Source organism: Scophthalmus maximus, chromosome 16 (assembly GCF_022379125.1).
Source record: "Scophthalmus maximus strain ysfricsl-2021 chromosome 16, ASM2237912v1, whole genome shotgun sequence".
Classification (NCBI taxonomy): Eukaryota; Metazoa; Chordata; class Actinopteri; order Pleuronectiformes; family Scophthalmidae; genus Scophthalmus; species Scophthalmus maximus.
This window is the reverse complement of record NC_061530.1, coordinates 1,543,865-1,560,757: the sequence shown is the minus strand read 5'-3', so window position 1 is coordinate 1,560,757 and position 16,893 is coordinate 1,543,865. Positions and strand designations below refer to the sequence as shown.

Sequence of the window (16,893 nt, the reverse complement as noted above, 5' to 3'; positions counted from 1 at the left end):
AGTCATAAAAGGCCAATAACAATTCTTTCTCTCCTCAGTCGTCATCAGAGACCAAGTCAGAGAGACAGGAGCTGCTGACCAGAGAGAGCCCTGCCCTCCACCAGGCCGCAGAAACACAGTGAGTGAGCAACAAAGCTCTGACTTCCTCATGACACACACACACACACACACACACACACACACACACACATACACAGTTGAGAAAAATGTGCCACAGAGGCGGAAAAAGCCTGATAATTCAGGACAAAGGTTTTTAATTTAGCTTGAACCATTTCATGTCCAAATGGTACCCATTTGCCCATTTGTAGCACAGATATCATTTGTCTCCCTCCTTCCGTCTGTGTCACCTTTCCTGCAGGAACAAAACATCTGAGTGGTCCAGTGACGACGAGCCTAAAGAGCTTAATGCCGCAGCAGCTGCTCTGCTGCCTATCGAGCGTGTGCAGACAGAAGGCCCGGCACCAGCACCAGCACCAAGTCACTCCTATAAGAAATCCCTCCGCCTGTCCTCTGACCAGATAGTAAGACCACTGAGCACTGATATGAGTAGTGGGACTAAAATATGGCAAAGGCAGAAATTGGCCATTGGTTGGAACAGAAGAATTTCTGTTTTTCTGATTATATAGGTTATTCTTTAGAGAGACAAGATGAGGGCTTTAATTTATTTGCTATATTTTTCTTTGTAGAAAAATGGTGGTAGACGTCCCATCAGTCCCGCCATGTGACCCTAAAAAGTTACTGCATTTCCCCTTTTAATGACATCAACCGTGAAATCATACATATATACGTAGATTCATTAAAGCAAAGATAGGACTCAGAAATACATTGGATGGGGACAAACAAACATGTCAAAATAAGAAGAGCATGAACACAGAGATATTCACTTTGGTCTTCTGCTCCTTCATCAATGGCCAATTCTCCACAGTATTTAATGAACAACTGCACATAAAATCGACCCTTCTTTGAAATACTTCATATTTCTCATCCATCCATCTATTATCTATAACTATTTATCCTTTAAGGGTCGTGGGGGTGTTGGAGCCAACCCCACCCAGTTTATATTGGGCGATAGGCAGGGTTCACCCTGGACATGTCACCAGCCTATCACAGGGCCAACATACAGAGACAAACAACCTAAAAACCTATTGACAATTTACAATTGTGTAATGAATATTGCAGCCACTAGTGGCTGCTGACAGGTCAGTGTTTTTAACCTGACCCCAATCTGCATGTCTTTGGACTGTGGGATTAAGCAGCAGTACCCGGATAGAACCCACGTAGACACGGGGAGAACAGGCAAACTCCAAACAGAAAGGCCCTGGATGTTTTTTGTCCTAACCTGCATTCTGTGAGGCAACAGTGCAACTTAAATAAGAAACACATTGTGTTTTGTATTTTGTAATGAATATTGCAGCCTCCAGTGGCTGCTTACACTGGTTCTGGTTCCTAAACCAGTTGCCTCTCTAACTTTCCAACAGTTTTTTCATAGCTTTGAAGTAATTATGTATATAAATTAAATTAAATGTATTTGAAAATGTATAAATTTCACCTCATTGTAGCGCAATGGCCAGGGAAGCGCACATCTTTGGCAGTTGGCATGCATGTTGCGCAGAGGAACACGGAGTTGCTGGCTTGATATGTCATTTGGTGATTTTCGCCATGCAAACTATTTACACATCATTTACCAAAATTTCACTCAAATTAGCTCATGTCATCTATAGTCAACCTGCAGGCGAGACGGGAGCATCATACAACAAGCGTCACATGAGCACGTGTGTCGTGGTAGAGCAACAGCTGTGAGGGCAGGTGATGAGCCTTAACACAGCTGGTGGTAAGCTGCTCCACATGCTAGAGAAGACATGTCAAATGATTTTAGCAGCATATTAGTATAATATTGCATCAAACGAAGGTGCACTGATCCAGCACCAGCAGGAAACATGCCACTGCAACAATGCCTATTATGTTACATATTTTTCAACCATAAGTGACGGAGACTTCACTTAGACCTCCTTGCAGTCATCAATCACCTTGCTGTGGCGAGTGTTAAAAAAAAAGTGTGACTCACAGGTGAATCAGTATTAACAGCTCTGCTTTCGTGCGTCACTTAACTCCTGCTGATGCTGCTAAAATATAGACTTTCATTTCTTCATCTCTGAAACCAGAACTTCAATCTCTGATCCCGTAAATTTCCTCTTTTTTTCACTCCTTAATGCCATTTTCGTGAATGAACTCTTCATGATATGGGGCAGGAAGCGAAGCCTTATATGGTATTTTGGGCCCATTGATTATGCTAATTTGCCATCTCGCGCCGTCTCGCTCAAATACACACAGGTAACATTCATCTTGTTCAGGCACGTCAGATAAACGTGCTTGATGAACCCTACAAGTCTGTTCGTACGAACTCACGGTACGAACAGATGTAAGAGACATTTAGGATAAGAATCTGAAAATGTTCCCATTGTGTAACACCACAGCTGGAAGGGTGGGACAGACACCAACGCTGTTGTGTTATACATCAGCGTGCTTTGTAAAAATCACTCACGGGAGCAGCTTGTTTGGTTCAGTGTAAACATGCAACGGTGGCAATATAGCAGGTTCTCTGTATCAAAGAGAGGCTACTGTGATCTTTCATGTTCACCCATTCACATGTGATCTTGTGAGAGTAAGGGTACATTCAAGAAAAGCTTGTATAAATGTCTCTCACAGGCCGGTCTGAAGCTCAGAGATGGGCCTAATGATGTCACCTTCAGCATAACCACCCAGTACCAGGGGACGTGTCGCTGCATGGGCACCATCTACCTGTGGAACTGGGACGACAAGGTTATAATCTCCGACATCGATGGCACCATCACCAAGTACGGGAAATTATAAAGCTGTGATTTCACCTCGTAAGATCGTAAGAGGATTCTTGAGTATTTACCACCCAGATCATTTTCTTTCCACAGATCAGATGTGTTTGGTCAGATTCTGCCTCAGCTTGGTAAAGACTGGACCCATCGAGGAATTGCTCGGCTTTACCACTCAGTCCATGAGTAAGACTAATGATAGTTACTACAAACTATTGCTACTATCCCTGATCACTATTCCGATGTCCAACTATGAAGATGAAAAATGGTGAAGTGACGCCAGTGATGTGAAAAATTGCAATCATCAATAAATATCTGCCCTCCTCAGGAACGGTTACAAGTTCCTGTACTGCTCGGCCCGAGCCATCGGCATGGCTGACATGACGAGGGGATATCTGCACTGGGTGAACGACAGGGGGACTCTCCTGCCTCGGGGGCCTCTCATGCTCTCCCCGAGCAGCCTCTTCTCTGCCTTCCACAGGTGGGAATTTTGAGGCAACATCATCATTTGGATGAGACGCAGTACAGCTGAAATGAAATACAGGATTCACCGGTCTCATAAATAAATGATAAATAACAGTAGTGTTTTTAGATACTGTTATTCCAACCAATTACAGTGGACATGAAGAATAAATATACATTCTGCTTTGTCTATTCATACTACTCACTTCATCCTGAAGTGTTGACCAGCTAAATTAAATATTTGAAACCTCAGCATCTGATTTATTTGCACCGATTGTGAACCTGTTTTATGGTCATTTTGTGCATTCTTTGATACTCACCGACTCAAATAAATGTTAAGCACTGAAACCCCCCTCCACGTCATGGCAAACAAAGGTCAGAGCTCCAGTCTGAAATCCGTTATTTCTAATTCTCTTGTTAGAGAGGTCATAGAAAAGAAGCCAGAGAAGTTCAAGGTCGAATGCCTCTCAGACATCAAGAACCTGTTCTTCCCGAACACACATCCCTTCTATGCAGCCTTTGGAAACAGGGACAGTGTAAGTGTAACATTTTTGTTTGGCGTTTTTTTCCTCACTCAAGATTATGTTTTATGAAAAATCGAAGATTTACCGACAACAATAAGATATAATCTTAAGGTTCTGTTCAATGAAAAATGATCCTTATTGTCTTTTTTCCCAATGTGTTCAAGGATGTCTTTGCGTACAAGCAAGTGGGTGTGCCTGTGTGCCGGATATTCACAGTAAATCCCAAAGGGGAGTTAATCCTCGAGCAAGCCAAAGGCAATAAAACATCGTAAGTACCTAATCATCAATTGACTTTTGTCTGTCATTTGTCTCACAACAATGTTAATTGTTCCCATTGCTGTGTTTCTGTTTATAAGTTACAGCCGGCTGAGTGAGCTGGTGGAGCATGTTTTTCCTTTACGCGGCTCACAACACAGCGCCACCTTCAGCTGCCCAGAGTTCAGCTCCTTCTGCTACTGGAGGCAGCCCATCGCTGAGGTGTGTTATGAGCAGCTGCTTTAACTCGGACCGATGTCAATGTTACAACTCAACTCAACTCAGAGCAGTAATCTATGTACCTGTAATACACTGGCTTAATACTGATGATAATGTTTTAATTCAAATTCAACATATATTGCTTTTATATGGTCTTACACAGATGCAAGTTAAGGGAAAACTTTTGGGATTTACAATGCAGTGAACAGTTTCTGTCTGACTTACAACAAAACATACGGGACATGTGTATTTAAAGCAACTATGTGAAGGCCTTATTTACTCTATCATGATGTTATTCAATGTATAGGAATCTTACATGTTTGCTGCAAACTAAAGATTTTTCCACTATGATGCTGAAGGAGAAATGATTTTGCTCATACTGTAGGTAATAACTGCAATACTGCAATTTGGGAGGAAAAGGAACTTTGTGAACTGTAGATGCTGTTGCTATTATGTTATTTCCTAAATCAAGATTTAATGAGAGGCAACCATTTTGGACAAATTTTGTAACCAATTCTTCGAAAGGCTTATATCAGACCACAGTATAATATTAATGTGATGCCTCATTTTATTTTTATTTTCATGCTAAGTAACAGCTATCCGTAAAATTTCAAAGTCTCCTTTCTATGAAAGTGATAAACTTTGTCCGATAAGATCACACTATTTTTTGCGTGTTTCTAGTCAAATTTTACTTTTCAATGAAAAACTTTTGCTGCTGCAAGTATTTTCTGCAGATTACCTTTTGGTAATCCAGTCGACATTATGACGTCACAGTGTAAGCACATATGCATTCAACTGTTTGATCTGATTTGTATTTGTAAGTCAGTCAGTATGAGGGGACAGATCTGGACAGGACTTATGTGAGGTTTCTCTTTTCAAGTTGTAGATCTTTGTGTATATAAAGTGTATATATAATATATTCACTTAAAAAGTGTTAAATCAAAAGCCCTTTGTTGGATACTGCTTTAATAAAAGCTAAAACTCAATTAGAAGAATCAAAGCTCATTTTGCACATTATTGAGAGTTTGGACCAGTGAAGACCAGTAACACCAATATCAAATGTCTGCATTAGATGGTAGGATCAGTGGGATGATTAAAGTTCTACTCAGAGATTTCTGTCGAGTAATTAACAAATGAGATTAAAGGGGCAGTAAGCGATATTCAAATCCAATACACTTTGTAAAATTCAGTGATTATTTCCTCACAGTTCTGTGTGCCGAAAAAGAAATCAGTTTTTTCGGCAAAGCCCTGGCTCTGTAAATTGACATTTTTTTAAAGGGGGCGGACCGCACCTCACATCACTGTGTGCAGTTTGGAAACATCACTCCCCGACACCTTTAGAGACGTGCTAGTGCCACATGCTGCCACTCAGGGGTTTTGGCCCCGTGGTTAGTGCGACGGTCTCACATACTCGAGCCCCGACCAGTGCAGAGAAAACATCAACAACAAACAATCTCTCTCCAAAATCACTTACTGGCCCTTTAACTGAAGATAAATTGTAACACTAACAATTGATTAACATCAGTAATTATGAGGTAGTATAGGTATAAGTCACTTTGTGTTATTATCTATCAAGGAAGGAACTCAGATTACTGTGGTGGACAACAATTATTATGTTCAAGCAAAATATATATTTGGTAGTTCTAGGTTGTAGGCCAAAACTTTAGAATAAAAAAATACGATATAACTGCAATATAAACACGATATATATTATTACTCATTATAGAAATAATGTTATTTTTTGGAGACATATATTTTTCCTCTTTTCGTTGTCTTTCCCTCATCTGGTAATAAGATTTCACAATTAGCATTAGTGCATCCACCATACTGTGGTCATGGATTAAAAAAGGTACTGGTTTGTTTCTGAAAGTGGCGCGGCTACCATTTAGAGGGGCTGGGGTAAAGAAGCACGGCGCTGAACGATGACAGGGTCTCTGTGGAGGACGCGGAGATGGCGAGCTTCCCGTCCGTCATGACGAGTGCTGCTCGGTCTCCTCGCTTCAGTGAGAGAACCAGACTCAGTGAGGTGGAACTACTGCAGTTACATTGTTCATGTGACGTTGGTGCTGCTGCTCCAGACGGGAAACCTGTCGAGTCCAGTCTCTGGATGCTACGATTGGACACTGAGAGGACCGCCCGGACTTTCTCTCCTCGCTGGGCTGCGAGTATGGCACTCACCAGGTAGCGGCCGTCTGTGGGAGCTGTGAAGACGCCTGAACAGACAGGGACGTAGAATTATGTGGTTGAGCTTCACTGAGTCGATGAATCAGTTATTCAATTTACAGAAAACAAATCGACTACAATTTTGTCATACATAATCCTTTAAATAGAATATAGTCTTACTTAAAGCCCTTTATAGTACAAGTCACGTTAACCTTTTCACCTATTCACGCTTCATGCTATACCCGGCGCTTTTTCTTTTGCACACCATACGCACCCTGCCGTCAGGAGCAATTTGGAGTTTTGCCCCAGGACACTGGCCGACCTGCCACCGACCTCCTGTTAGGAGGACGATCCAGACCCGCTCTACCTCGTCAGCCCCAGCTGCCCAATTTTCGTGATCTATTAAATACGTAATAAGCTGCTGCTGTTCTTTGGCTCATAGATAATTTATTATAAAAATAATATTTTGTGGTTTTTGCTTGTTAGTCAAACGCAATGTGGCCTTGGGTGTCTGGGTAACTCTGATGTGTATCCTGGCCTAAACAACTTGTTGCAAGTTGCTTTATAACTGCTTTGATAATGAAAATAATTGTTTTCAGAATAATTCTTTGCAGTGGTGTGAAAAAAAACAACAATAGTTAAAAACGCTTGCTTCTTTGTGTTTGGGCCAGAGAGACTGTAGTTACAGTTACCTGTCTGAGGGTCATAGTGTCCTCCATCATTGATCAACACCTTGTTGAATCGAATGATTCCAACCTCTCGTTGGAACGGTGAAAGAGTCAGACCGGCTGAGAACGACACCTGCTCACCTGCAAACAGGAGAGGAAACATCACACACAAGGAAACATTACAGTCACAGAGGCAGGATCTTGTAAAAGCAATCGATTCTGAACTAAACCCAGGGCAGGTGTCTGTGGCGATGGTCTGTGTGGCGTTTTCACATCTGCTGATCAAAAGACAAATAGTTTCATCCAGCCTTGACAGGCTTTGTTTTAATGCAGCATAAAAAATTCAAGGAGTATTCACCTGAGATGAGCGGCATGCTGGTCTTTGGTGAGTCAGTGGATTTGGCTGGAGAAGCTGAGGAATAAAAAGAAACAATGAGAAAACATGAAACAACGGTGGGAAACATGCTGGACAGAGGAACACATGGGTGTGTCACACCTGGAGCTCCAGCAAAGCCCTGAACAGGCATCTGGCTGCCGCTGGTCCCCTCAGGCAACTTGGATGAGGTCATCTTGCCGGGGGGACCCGCCTCTCCGGTCTCCATCACAGGTGGCTGAGGGAGAGAGGCGTCCAAAGGGCCAATTGGCACCGTGAGGCCTTTTCTTGAACTGTGAGAAAGTCCTGTGTCCTCCACTGCAACCTGAACACCTGAAGGGGGCAGATACGGAGTGAGCCATGGGGTCGAGGCTGCAGGTCAGGCTGAGACAGATGCAGGACCAGGTGTTTGGAGGTCAGACGGGTTAACAGACCATCTTGTTTCATAGTGAAACAAACTTCACCCCTTTTTACTGTGTAATATCTCCCCCATAAATCCAGACACAAACATTTAAAATTATGAGCAGAGGGAGGCAAATGACCAGGGCCGGCCCTAAGCATGAGCAAACTAAGCGGCTGCTTAGGGCCCCTGTGGCCACCAGGGCCCCCCCAAGAGCACTTGAAATGTTTTTTATGTATTCATGTTATATTATGTCAAAAGCAAACATACAGAAATCCAATCTTATGTTAACAGGCTGGCAAGCTAATACTGGTTTAATAAATTCCCGCTGCCTCTGTCAGAGGTCACGTTCATGCTCATGCATGCACAATGTAACGAAAGTCACGATACAACCAGTCAGTCAGTCAGTCGATGGTATTTGAAGTTGATTGTCTTACGGAACTTGTAAACCAAAATCAATTAAAATGGTTTACTTGTTTACAATATTTGTATTGTCTGCTGGTTTGTTTTGATACTTTTCAGCACACCAGTAAGTTCCGTATGCCACTCAGAACTGTATCACTTTGAATATTGAAGTGCAAATTAACACTAGACCCATATTGTGAGCTACTTTTAAGATTTAAAACCATAGAACATTAAGCTGACATTGGTTTTACATTACATTACATTCATTTAGCAGACGCTTTTGTCCAAAGCGACTTACAATAAGTGCAGTCAACCATGAAGATATTATCTAAAAGTGTAAGAATCAATAGAGTACATAAACATTTATCAAATAGGCTAAAACAGCTTCAAGTGCTCAAGTATTCTTTCCAACTATCTCCTATTCATGCAATAGTTACTGGCACATTTTTTTCAGTATAAGCGTTCACAGAGCAGACATTCTCACGTGTTAAACAGCTACAACTTTTAACATCTGAAATGGCTGCATTTCCTCTAGGTGCGCCAATGTCTGGATCCCAGTTTTCATCCTGCGAACTGTATTGTGGCAGTTACTGTTATTACTTAAACTGTTATTAGTTAAATCTGTACAACCTTTACTATGGTAAAAAAATTAACTTCATTGCAATGATGCAACATTGCTCAATAGGGCTTTGCACAACTGAAGATGCTGTATTAACAGGAAAGCTTTTACTGGTGCTTTTTTCGAGGTTCTCAGATGTAAGAAGTGATGCTTTTCTGTGTCATATATATCAGATTTATTATTTATTGAAATGGTCAAAATTGAAATACAATAAACAATAATTTACAAAAAATCTATATTTGTGTGACAACATCCAAGTAACTCACAATTGTACAGTATGTTTGACAAGTGTTTACTTCATTAGAACTATATAGTCACATGTTCAAAAGTGAAATATGGTAACATACGAAATTGCTGTCTATATTAAACATGTCTCAAACTTCCGCCCTGATTTACCTGACTTATTTGTGCTTATGTCGGACTACCATCAATTCTCATTATTATTGATTATCTGAGGCTTTTTTTTTGGGACAAAGAGAGAGAGAGTGTCAGACAGGTGCCCCATCTCCCATCACATGGCGATCATCTTTCAACTGCATATACAGCTGCATCCCTGAGAACCGCTGCTGAGACGAACCCTGGGGTTTATCAACAAATCACACCTCCTGGCTGGGGGCACTAAGTCACTGTTACTCTTTGGTGAGACGACACGCCCTGGGTCTACTGCTGCAAAAGGGAAACCAGCACATAAAAGGAATACCAGCAGCATACCAAGGTCCGTCCACATGTTCAATCACCAGACAGCCTGCCCCCTCACCCCGGGGAAAAGGGTCGTTTAGTATGGAAGCCAGAAAAGTCTGCGTGTTAATAAACATGTGTAACCATAAAAGAGACGCACAGCCACACGTGCATGTGTTTCACTGGTCTGCGTTTGTTAGCTGTGTCACTCCTCGTTTAAAGCAAGGTATGTGCCCCAATTGAGTTTGATGGCAGCAATTCATATCTGATCTCGGGATGCATATGAGAATGAGGGATGCATATGTTTGCTGTAAACAAATGCAACTGGATCTGCTGTCGACCACATATGTGCAAACCCCCACCAAAAAAACCAACAAAGCATGGGAAACCCTTGCTTTGTTGTTTGTCACTTACCCCTACACCCTTACTCCAGGGACACAACAGCCTCTTGTGTCACAGCCATTGTCCACATTACATACCACATGATAATGACTGCAAGGCAGATTTGGTGTGTGTTGACTTTATGAGTCACTGAGACCAAAAGCACGTCCTGCAGACTTTGATTTAGGAAACAATAAATCCAGCCTCCGAATTTATTGCTCAAAGCAGAACTTAAGAGAAAAAGAAAAAAGGAAAAGTCTAACATCGGATAATGTGACCGCTACTCGGGATAAATCCGTGGCCACAGTAACAAAGCAGACAAACAGTGAGGACGTCATTGTTTCTTGAGAGCTCTCTGTCAGGTCCCATCTTGTTTTAGGTTCATGGGGTTATCATGGTTGACCACTGATCAGAGTGTGTCACCCAACAAGTCTCCTTATCTGTCTAAGTTGTTGACCTCTGCTCTTAACCACTGAGCTTTGTCAAAAGCAGGAAAGCCTCTCAGAACATCCCCACAGAGCTCTACCATGCTGTTTGAAGAATGTAGATGTTGCCCTGCTAAACACAATGAGATGGATGTCCTTCAACATAAGTAGGCAATTTGTACGTTTTACATACTCATGCTTTTGCATGCATGCACAACAGTAAATACGGGTATACATTTGTATTCAATTAGAATCAAGTGTGAGAATGAGTTTACATTCAGTGCTCTTACAAAAACACAGGATGTGTATCTTTGATGTCTAGCAAATACGTTAAATGGACTGTATTCATTTAGTGCTTTTCTAGTCATATCGAGCTTCAAAGCACTTTTACAGTACAAGTCACATTCACCCAGTCACATTCATACAGGGCTGCTATTTACCTCACTTTTTCTGTCACACTCATACACTGCCGGAAGAACCGTCAGAGGCAATTTAGGGTTAAGTCGGGATCGAATCGTGACCTTCTGGTTAGCGGACGAGCGTCTCGACCTCCTGAGCAACAGCCACTCTCTTGAATTCTGCATTTTCTTATTCTCATAAAAATGAATGAGAAGAAACATTTTCCTTAAGAAAGGTTTGCTCGACCTTCAGGGACGAAAAACGGTGAACCCTAACACTAACCCTGTGAAAAGTTATTAAGAAAATAAATTGTGGTTTTGGGTTGCTAGGTAGTGAGAAAATTCCTTTATCCCTTTCATGTTTATCCTCCTCCAGCAGGACACTTGATTTCTTTTTTAAGATTTCTATTTTTATTCATTCATCAGGTAAGACTGAGCGGAACACTACACTTTTAGCAAAAACCTGCATTTCGCTCAGATTTACTTATCAACAGTTATTAATATGTATACCTCTCAACTTGATGGCATTTTATTATATTAAGTGAGAAATATATAAGGCTTTATTAAAGATAACTGACATATTGAATTGCTTCATTACCAAATGGAAAGGATAAACACCAAACAGAGCGACAGTCTGGCAATGCAAAAGTTGCTCTCATTAATGTCTATTAAACATGAATAATTCTAAAACTCAATTCAAAAACTTTTTTATAAAAAGTGCCTTGTTAGAAAATTGTACCAATTGTGTTTCATGCCAAATGAATTCATGTGCTCAGTTTTTTTTCCTCAGATTTAAGCAGATAAGAAATGTACAGCTTAAATGTACATTGACTGCAAGTATGTAGCCCACTGTTGAATGAAGAAAAGTGTCTTCGAGCCAAATCTCAGTTGCGTTTCATTTCCTAGCCAAAGGTTTGTATGCACTGAAGGCAACAAAATGATTTCAAGATTGATATATTGCATCTGTCTTCAGCCCTTTCCTGACCCTCTTATTTAACGTTAACAACTGCTGTGACATCATGGTAAACACACCGACATGTTGCCTTTGGGACCCCAGTGCAGCTCTGAGTGTTTATACTGTTCATTTCAACAGAAAAGGAACTCAACCATGGAAGTTAAAGATGTGGGGAAAAAAAGAAAACTGCAGATGGGAGTGAAGAGAAAGAGTAAAAATGTGACAGTGGACTGGGAGGAAAAGGAGTGATAGCAATTTCTATCCAGTAACACCACTAATGGAAACACACAGAAGCAATTGGCTCTGAAAAAAAAGGTGCCCATGAGTGGTCCGTATGATGTTTATTGATAAGCTGTGTGCCCCCCCCCCCCCACTTTCCACTCTCCTCAGATAAGCAGGGAGGGAGACAATTGGATGAGGTAGCTGGCCAGGAGTAGCACTGAGTGGCCCCTGACATCGAGTGAGTGGAAAAGACAGAACGATGACTTAAATGCTATTATGTCAAAAACCATTTGGTGTAGTGGCATCTTGTTTCAACCATTACAGATTCATTAATATTGGGGGAAAAAATGAGTACACTGGCATCTAAAAAAAATTAATACACTGGCATGAATCAGAGGTCAAAACTGAAACATATCTTGATGCAAAGCCTCTGGTCTGACTTGGACTGAGAACAGAACAAGCACTATTTTATTCCAGTTCACTTCCCATGAGATTCTGGACTGAGTCGTATGCTGCATCACCTACCTCATAAACCCGTAACTGAAAACTAGCTGGTCCCATGGGAAAAGACTTGGCTTGTAAACATGTGCAAGCTTCTACTTCACATTTACAACTACGAGACTTAAGTCCAGCTCAGTCTCTAAGGTCGTGCCATTAATGAGCAAGCTTGTACGAGAAGCATGCAACACATGCACCAAGATGGAAAATCTATGCTCTCATATGCTGACGGCATGATGCATTGATGAAGTTAGTGAAACAAGATCAACCTGAAGTTCATGCTTAATGCAACGCAAACATTTTACACCCAATACATAACTATACATATATCAGTATAGAGGTAATGGAGGAACGCACACATGAATCCACACTTTGGATGCACAAAAAAGCCAAGGTATTGCTCAACACAAGTGGGGTCTATTAAAATCAAGCATGTGGCTTGAATCAACCCTGCCTCCTTTGACTGAGAACAACAAAATCCAACCTCCTCTCACTCTCAATATTGCAACCTCTTCAATAACACAGCAAGCCTGGTATAAACAAATTGGCTCTTGTCATTGCAATGATCTAAACGTGCAGGACATATTACAGCTATTTCATTACTACCTCAACCTTCCATTATGCATGATTAGTGGATGATTAATCAAAGTTAGCCTTGTATTTTAAAAAAAATGTAGCAACTGCTGAAACCACAAGTAACATTTACAGGATAATAGTAAATGCTAACATGTAGTGCAACAGTAGCAAACAGAGAGAATAATCATATTCAGTGAACTTAATCAGGAATGTTTGTTGTACAGTAATAACATTAGCTAATCTTACCTTTCATAATGTAGGGCAAATACCAGACTATGCCAGGCTGTAGCAGCAAAACCCAAGAGTTTATTGACAAGAGTGTGTTTTACTGCTTTAACTTTTCATTCGTAAGAAGAAAAGCTGGTTATTTATTCTTTCAAAAGTTACATGGTGCTGCTTTAAATTGCTACATCATGGGAATAAAGTAATGCATCAAGCCACTGGGCAATAAAAGGTTTGTGGTACATTTGCACTCCAGTACTGGCAGCTTACCTGTCTTCTCTGAATTGCTGTCCGTTAGTGTCTCAACGTCTCTGGCTATATTTGCGATGTGGTTCTGGTGGTTCAGGAAAGTTCCCCTCAGTCCTCCGATGTTCCGTGCATGAGCTCTAATTGTGCCATTTAGCTGGTTGACACAAGTCCACAAAGCAGTGACATGTTTATTCAGCCCCTCTTTGATTCTCTGGAGGCTACTAGAGATAGGATCCAACTTGCCACACAAAGCTTCCACACCAACAATGCGGCTGTCCATGTGGGCAATCTCCTTCCCAACATCTTCGTTTTTTTCCCTGCAATGATCAGCCTCAGCTTTCACCTCCCTGCTCAGCTCATCCAAATGCTGTTTCAGCTCCTGATGGTTCGTTCTGTGGACCTCCAAAAGGTCCTTGACCTCCTGCTCAGCCTCAGTTTTAACTTGACCCCAGGTGGAGTTGCGGCTCTGTGAGGTCTGAGACTGCTGGTAAACTACATCTAATAGTGAGTCCTCCAATCTGTCCAAGCGGTGATGCATGGAGCTGAGCTCACTGTGTGCATTCTCAGTGCTAGTGCTGTAGTTTAGGAGTTGCCCCTCCATGGCTCCAAGGCCATTAATCTGGGCTTTTAGACTGATCTCAATAGCACCTATAGCCGTTTTACAGCTCTGAAACTCTTGCTGAAGGTTTTCTACAACAGCTAAATTAGCCTTGTGCTCACTGGTGTGCAACTGGTCCATGACATTCAGTCTATCCTCCAGTTTCTGAACAGAGCTGTTGAGAGAGTTTGTCTGCAGCACAACCTGACTCTCTGGCTGAGCCCAAGTTTGGGAGTTGATGCTTGTATCTACCAACAGGGTAGTGAGTGTATCTTCCATCGAGGCCAGCTTGTCCTCCAGGGTCTCCTTCAGATCTTTAATAGCCTCTCCCCATTCTTTCTTCAGTTTCTCCTCTACAGAGAGACACTGCTCCGCCACAGTATTCTGAGATGAGTTTAAATGGATCTCAAGATTTTCCACACGAGTGAGAACAGAGTCAGATACATGGGTGCCTTGATCAACTATCTTGGTGTTAAGATCCTGTATCTCCTTTAGGAGGTCAGTTTCCTTTGAGTCCATGAGCTCAGCCAGGCTGAGATAATTGGTCTCTTGTCCTTCACACTGTTCCTGAACTGACATGATTTTATAATCACACAAGTTCTTCAAGTCTGCTAGTTTGATTTCCATGCCCTCCATCAACTCCTCTCTCAGAGTGCGGATCTTATTGTCCAGGTAGGCCTGCAGGTCAGGAGGAGGTAAAGACAATGGGTTCTGGGCACCCTCCATTAGCAGACTAATCTGCCCATCGTGATGATTCACACGGCCCAGCAGGTCATCCAGGGTCTTAGTCTTAGACTCTAGGTCGTCTGTAACCTGGCTGATCTTGTTCATAACTTCGTCCATTGGTGTTGTGTTGTGGTCAAAAGAGAATTCCTGCATCCGGATGGTTTGAGGTTCTGTGCCACGTGCACTGGCAGGCTGTCGGATGTTATTCAACAGCGTAACTAGCATTTTACTGGCATCCTCCTGGAAATCCAGTCTGAGATTGGATGTCATATCTGTCATTCTTGTCTGCATATCAAGGACCATCTGGGACAGTCGTTGCACCTCCTCCTCCAGTTGTGCATTTTGAGATCCTCTTTGACCCCCTAGTGGCCTGTGACCTGTTTGAACTCCAAACTGTCCCTCCCCTACCCATGGATGAGTTCTGTGGCCCTCGGTTCTCTGTTCTGGAACTATAGGGAGAAATTACAGCGACACAGTTAGGAATCAGGAATTTGATTGCTTTTATATTTGAATCTGTCCGGCAGTCATGTAACTGTAATTGTTTCATGCTGTATTTCCTTAGTTATAATCATGTCTTTCACCTCGTCGGACTGGAATATCTCCAGTGGAAATAGGTGCATGAGACCAATGCTCTGCTTGGAGTATCTTTAGGTCTTTCACCTCCCTGCAGTCATGGCCTTGGTACCCCGGGCAGCACCTCCACTCCAGCTCTGTTACAGTCTTGAATGCAATCTTATACATTGGCCTGAAGTGCGTCCGGTATCTGGAAGCATTCAACACATGAGGATGAAAACATTCTGTTTTCTACAAATGTAAATCTTGGAATAACAATGTAGTAAATTCTATTTGTTGACAACTGAGTCACATTTGCAAACAATTAACCATGCAGCTGGCAGAAGGCAGTTTCAGACTTTCCACTATGAGGACACTGGTGGCCCACATGTCCCTGCCGTCCAGAGTGTTTATTGCTCATGCATACTTGAAACAAACACATGCAAAGTCAATCCATGTTTGTCAATCATGTCTGAATGATAAGCCTTTTTGCTTTGAAATCAGGTTTTATTATTTAAATTATATATTTAATTATTTATAAATGAAATATAGTAATAGGTATAAATTCCTTTCATATTCATATTTGTTTCTACGAAGAGAAGATTCATGCGTGCACATCAGTGTTAATGGTTTTCAACATTGAAGCTTTTATTTTGTATGCCTTAAAGGTGGATCAATCCAAAATGTATGATATTAACAGAGACTTGCCTAACATTGTTACAAAATACCAACAGAAGTAAAAAAAGATCCGCCCTCCACACAATGTGGGGGACAACTGGGAACTTACATCACTTGTTGCGCACAGTTTGGAAGCTCCGGTGGACATGGTAAAACCTCCGGCTGCACGAAGCTCTCCGTGCCTCCCACGACAGCACAGCTCACGTTCTTGTGCACAACGTAGGCGCACCAGTTTCTGAGGAAAATCGCCGGTTAATCACACAGTGATTTTTACATTTATGCAAAGTAGATGCGAATAAATGAAACCCATTAATGGAATTCAACACATCAATGTGCTTTTTAGAAATACAGTTTACTTACTTATTCTTCTGTCGTGTCTCGGTGCCAGAAAATGCGTTGTTCTGGAACCTGGTGTTTTGGAAAGGTGAGCCAGTGATGAGAGGGACGAATATTAAAAAGAGATTAAGAGGCAATCCACAGATTCCGTGCCTCATGGTTGACATATTACAAAATCTGCCCTTTCAGTAGTAGAAGTCCGTGGTCCAGTGATCAGTGAAGGCACCGCGGGTTGTTCCTTTTCTGTGGTGCGCAGACTTTAACTAGCTCCTCCAGCGTCTTTGGATGTGACGTTTTGGGTCTCCCTCCAATACTGACAGCGCCCTTTTTTCCGTGTTCTCAAATATCACACACACAAACACACACCAAAGCCAGGTATCTTTCGGAATCCAAAAACACTATTTCATCGACCCACATACTGTACTTTCCGGACGCCAACGTTTGGATCATGATGGTTTTTGTTCC

At 41.9% G+C, this 16,893-nt stretch overlaps 2 protein-coding genes across 7 annotated transcripts in view; one reads left to right on the top strand and one right to left on the bottom strand.

Annotated features, from left to right (window-relative positions):
* The window catches only part of LOC118287719 (phosphatidate phosphatase LPIN2-like), a 23,245-nt gene extending 17,953 nt beyond the window's left edge, over positions 1–5,292 (top strand). For 3 of the 5 annotated variants that reach the window (XM_035613195.2, XM_035613192.2, XM_035613193.2), the window contains exons 13-20: positions 39–118; positions 359–521; positions 2,707–2,855; positions 2,946–3,032; positions 3,175–3,327; positions 3,730–3,844; positions 3,997–4,100; positions 4,189–5,292. In XM_035613195.2, coding sequence (XP_035469088.1) covers positions 39–118; positions 359–521; positions 2,707–2,855; positions 2,946–3,032; positions 3,175–3,327; positions 3,730–3,844; positions 3,997–4,100; positions 4,189–4,333 — 996 coding nt within the window. In that variant the 3' untranslated portion in view covers positions 4,334–5,292. Of the gene's footprint in view, positions 1–38; positions 119–358; positions 522–2,706; positions 2,856–2,945; positions 3,033–3,174; positions 3,328–3,729; positions 3,845–3,996; positions 4,105–4,188 lie in introns of those variants that run through there. The other 2 variants (XM_047327591.1, XM_047327590.1) reach the window with 1 other exon arrangement.
* emilin2b (elastin microfibril interfacer 2b) lies at positions 5,072–16,893 on the bottom strand. 2 transcript variants are annotated; one of them, XM_035613191.2, is made up of 8 exons: positions 16,453–16,893; positions 16,202–16,327; positions 15,444–15,625; positions 13,560–15,311; positions 7,634–7,843; positions 7,496–7,549; positions 7,162–7,278; positions 5,072–6,519 (listed from the first exon to the last, which is right to left on the bottom strand). In XM_035613191.2, exons 1-8 carry the CDS (start codon positions 16,593–16,595, stop codon positions 6,185–6,187), a joined length of 2,919 nt encoding a protein of 972 aa, XP_035469084.2. In that variant the 5' UTR covers positions 16,596–16,893; the 3' UTR covers positions 5,072–6,184. The 2 variants fall into 2 exon arrangements, with proteins under 2 accessions (XP_035469084.2, XP_035469082.2); XM_035613189.2 differs by having other exon boundaries at positions 7,496–7,843.